The 3,933-nt window shown below is 48.3% G+C and overlaps 1 protein-coding gene across 1 annotated transcript; it reads left to right on the forward strand.

Moving 5' to 3' along the window:
- The first annotated feature begins 290 nt into the window (after nt 1-290).
- On the forward strand, nt 291-3,649 carry LOC120961853 (G-type lectin S-receptor-like serine/threonine-protein kinase SD2-5). Its single transcript, XM_073511218.1, is given in 3 exon segments — nt 291-897; nt 1,069-1,460; nt 2,013-3,649. Coding segments are annotated over 3 exon segments (2,403 nt in total). The 3' UTR covers nt 3,417-3,649.
- The last annotated feature ends 284 nt before the right edge of the window (nt 3,650-3,933 follow it).

Consider the following 3,933-nt stretch of genomic DNA (forward strand, 5'->3'; position numbering starts at 1 on the left):
TCAAATTTACCATTCACCCGAGTGCACCTACACCCGAGAGCAGCCACACCTTTCTCCAAGTAGAGGTAGCCATCGTCCGAGCTTGCCATGTTCAACTCAAATAATTGTCGGAATTTACTGCATCCATCCCGAGCATATAACGGTTGGTATAGATTACAGCTTCTCGGGTACCCATGAGCCGCCATACGTTCGGCGTCAAGTAAAAAGTCTATTATATTATCGTTCTTTTCCTCTCACTAACCATCATCATTATCATCATCATCATCATCATTATCTACTACTGCAGAGGCATGGATCCCCGGTGTTCCACGGGCTTGGTTGTAATGTGGATGCTTGCGGTAACCAACCTCTGGATGGCCTGCAAAGGTACTACTCAAAGACAATTCCTGCTGCCAGGGTTCAGGGCCTCTCCGGATGACTACCTCGACAAGAACAGGATCTTCCTCCTGTCCAACGGCTCTGTTTTCGGGTTCGGTTTTGTTGGCGCGCCAGAGAGCACGGCCGACAACACGACCTTCCTTCTCGCCGTCGTCCACCTAGGCACCACTTGTGTCGTCTGGGTCGCCAACGCCGACTCACCCGTCTCTCCTTCGGGGAGTAGCTTCGTGTTCGACAAGGATGGCAACGCCTACCTGGAGTCTGCCGCAGGACCCACCATCTGGATCGCCAACACCTCTGGCGAGGGCGCCTCCATGCGGCTGCTGGACTCCGGCAACCTCCAAGTGCTCAACGGAGATAGCAACTCGCCTTCTCTGTGGTCCAGCTTCAAGTACCCAACCAACACACTCGTTTCAGGCCAGAGCTTCATCGACGGCATGCCGCCCCTCAAGAGCATGTCGTACAGGCTTGAGATCAAATCGGGGGACATGATGCTGTACTACACGGGGCTGGAGAAACCAATGTTTTAAATAGCGGGCTATTGCCAAATAGCGGCGGACCTCAAAATCAGCTATAGCGGGCTATAGCGGGATATTTGTACATGGGACCATTTAGTGGTACCCTAGTGAAAAGGCTATATAGCGGGCTATAGCAGAGCTATAGCCGGCTATTTAAAACACTGGGAGAAAACCCAGCCCTACTGGTCTGCGAGCATGGATCCCAGGCTGGTCGCCGTCAAGGAAGGTGCCATATACTGTGCGAACCTCGGCTCAGCTTCCTGGAACTTCTATGATCAATTGGGGTCGCATGTATCTCATCTTAACATTTCATATGGTGAGAGTGATGCTGATGCCGGCGCCAACGAGACGCTGACTACTGCCGTCCTCGGTAACGATGGATCCATCTCGTTCAGCGCCCTGCCGACTGGGAGTGGCCGGAGCACTCTCCCATTGGGGATTCCGCCAGACTCGTGCGACGTGCCCGCGAGCTGCGGACCGTACTCCATCTGCATCAACGGGACAGGGTGCCATTGCTCTTCGGCCCTGAGCTCCTTTCCAAACTGCAACCTGTAGGAATTGTGGGCTATGCGGTCTATCCTCTAATTCCTCTGCCTTTTTCATGGTGCCGCTCACAATGCATGTTGAGGCTAGAGGGTAGGGACCTATTTATAGACTCCACCTCCAGGTGATTTATTATTCCACCTGTTTCCGGAAAGGTCTGTATGACTCCTGTGCAATGTTACCAACCACGATAAAACATGTCAGTTTTCCGAGTCTAAATTTACTAGTCCCTAACACACATGTGTGAGTCATGTGCCATGATTAGATTGTATGTGTGAGATCAGCTTCCAATCTTAATCATGTGAGTCAACAGCCTGCAGAGCCGATCCTGCAAAACAAACCCAGCTCTTCCACCCTGTGATGTCCCCGGAAAAATACGTACGTACATATAAATTCCAGTAGAATCGATCACTTATTAATTCCTCTATTGTATTCCATCACGGTCGTCCTCGGCACCTCGAGTATTATTTCCTCAAGTGAAATTCCGCATCAATTATTCCCATCACAAACATTAATAATACGAGTAATTCCATGTTGACTTAAATAATAACCATGTTGAATAAATGTTGAAAGCCACATAAAAATCCAACTGAGTTTCAGCTAGCTCAACTCGACAGTGGAGTTGGGTACATCGGCACAAGCTTCGCCTCGCCTGACGTGGCCAAGACCAACATCACAGGATGCAAGGACACCTGCATGGCCAATTGTTCGTGCGTTGCGATGTTCTTCAACCAAACTTCAGGTGACTGCTTCCTCTTTGATCAGATTGGTAGCTTGCAGAAGAAAGCTGGGGACAGAACTGTTCTTACAACTTTTGTCAAGATACCTAACCATGTCTCAGGGCAAGGTGGGAGGCACACCGTTATTATTGTTGCCACTGTAGTCGGACCTTTGGCATTCATAGGGGTGCTTATTTATGTTGGTCTCTACATATATCGATGGACATCAACACAAGATCAAGAGGAAGGTTATGGGTATCTCCACACGATGGCTGGAGCGCCGACACGATTCACTTACAAGGAGCTCCAAGCTGCAACGAACAACTTCTCCGACAAGCTTGGCGAGGGAGGATTTGGATCAGTGTACCTCGGAACGCTCCCAGATGGGAGCCACATCGCTGTGAAGCAGCTGGAAGGTGTTGGCCAAGGGGAGAAAGAGTTCCGGTCTGAGGTGACAATAATTGGTAGCATCCACCACATACATCTAGTTAAACTCCGAGGTTTTTGTACCGAGGGGGTGCACAGGCTCGTTGCTTATGAGTACATGGCAAACGGATCTCTGCATAGGTGGATTTTTGCTAGTGAAGAAGATGATGCTCCAGTTCTGGACTGGGATACGAGGTTCTACATCGCGCTTGGAACAGCAAAAGGTTTGGCATATCTTCATCAGGATTGTGAGTCAAAGATCATACACTGCGACATCAAGCCTGAGAATGTTCTACTCAATGATAACTTCACTGCAAAGGTATCGGACTTCGGCCTTGCCAAACTGATGAGCAGAGAGCAAAGCGAGGCCTTCACAACACTGAGGGGCACACGGGGCTACCTTGCACCCGAGTGGATCACCAACTGTGCGGTCTCGGATAAGAGCGATGTGTATAGTTATGGGATGGTCCTGCTTGAGATAATTAGCGGGCGGAGGAGCTTCAATCGTGTGGAGGTCTCAGAGAAAGCCCATTTCCCACCCTTCGCCTTCAAGAAGATGGAGGAAGGTGATATTTGCACTATCTTCGATGCCAAGCTCAAGTATGATAGAGATGATGATCGAATGGATAGAGCGATCAAGGTTGCTCTATGGTGCATCCAGGAAGATTTCCACCAGAGACCTTCCATGTCAAAAGTTGTCCAGATGCTTGAAGGTGTATGTGATGTGCCTCGTCCACCGACATGCTCACAAACTGGATCCATGTTCCATGTGACTGGTCACAAATCAAGTGGTGCAATACCTTCAGCTGTGCAGCTCTCTGAAGCTAGATGATAAAAAAAAGATTGTGTATATTGATGTTAGGCATTATGATGTTAGCCATTCACGCAAAATAAATTTGAATGGTCAACTTTCAAAGGTATTTTTAAATTTACATTTGTGGACGACTCTTTTGTACCTTAAAGATTTGGGGTATGAACACTCATGACCTTGATCTTATATATAAACGCCTACTCCGTAAATGATTGTTTGAGTTACTTTCCAAGGATGGATTTCCGCAATCCTTACTTCAAAATGTGTACTTCGTCCAAGGGTATGGAATTAGGTTTAGTGGGTTTTACGTACCCCTAAAGTTGGATTGAGCCTCTTGTGTACGTTGTAACAGGCTTTGATGGGCCATACATTCAGTCCTTTAGTGGTGTGTATTTCATGGGTGATAAGAAGTTCGCTTTTCCCATATGTGGTAACCGCCCATGCCATTGTCCGTCTTGAAGTGTGTAAAGATGAACTCAACGCTTGCCTTTTCCTTGGCAACTGCCGGAATCAATATCGCCAGCACAAACACGCCTAT

This window comes from Aegilops tauschii, chromosome 3, assembly GCF_002575655.3.
Source record: "Aegilops tauschii subsp. strangulata cultivar AL8/78 chromosome 3, Aet v6.0, whole genome shotgun sequence".
NCBI lineage: Eukaryota > Viridiplantae > Streptophyta > Magnoliopsida > Poales > Poaceae > Aegilops > Aegilops tauschii.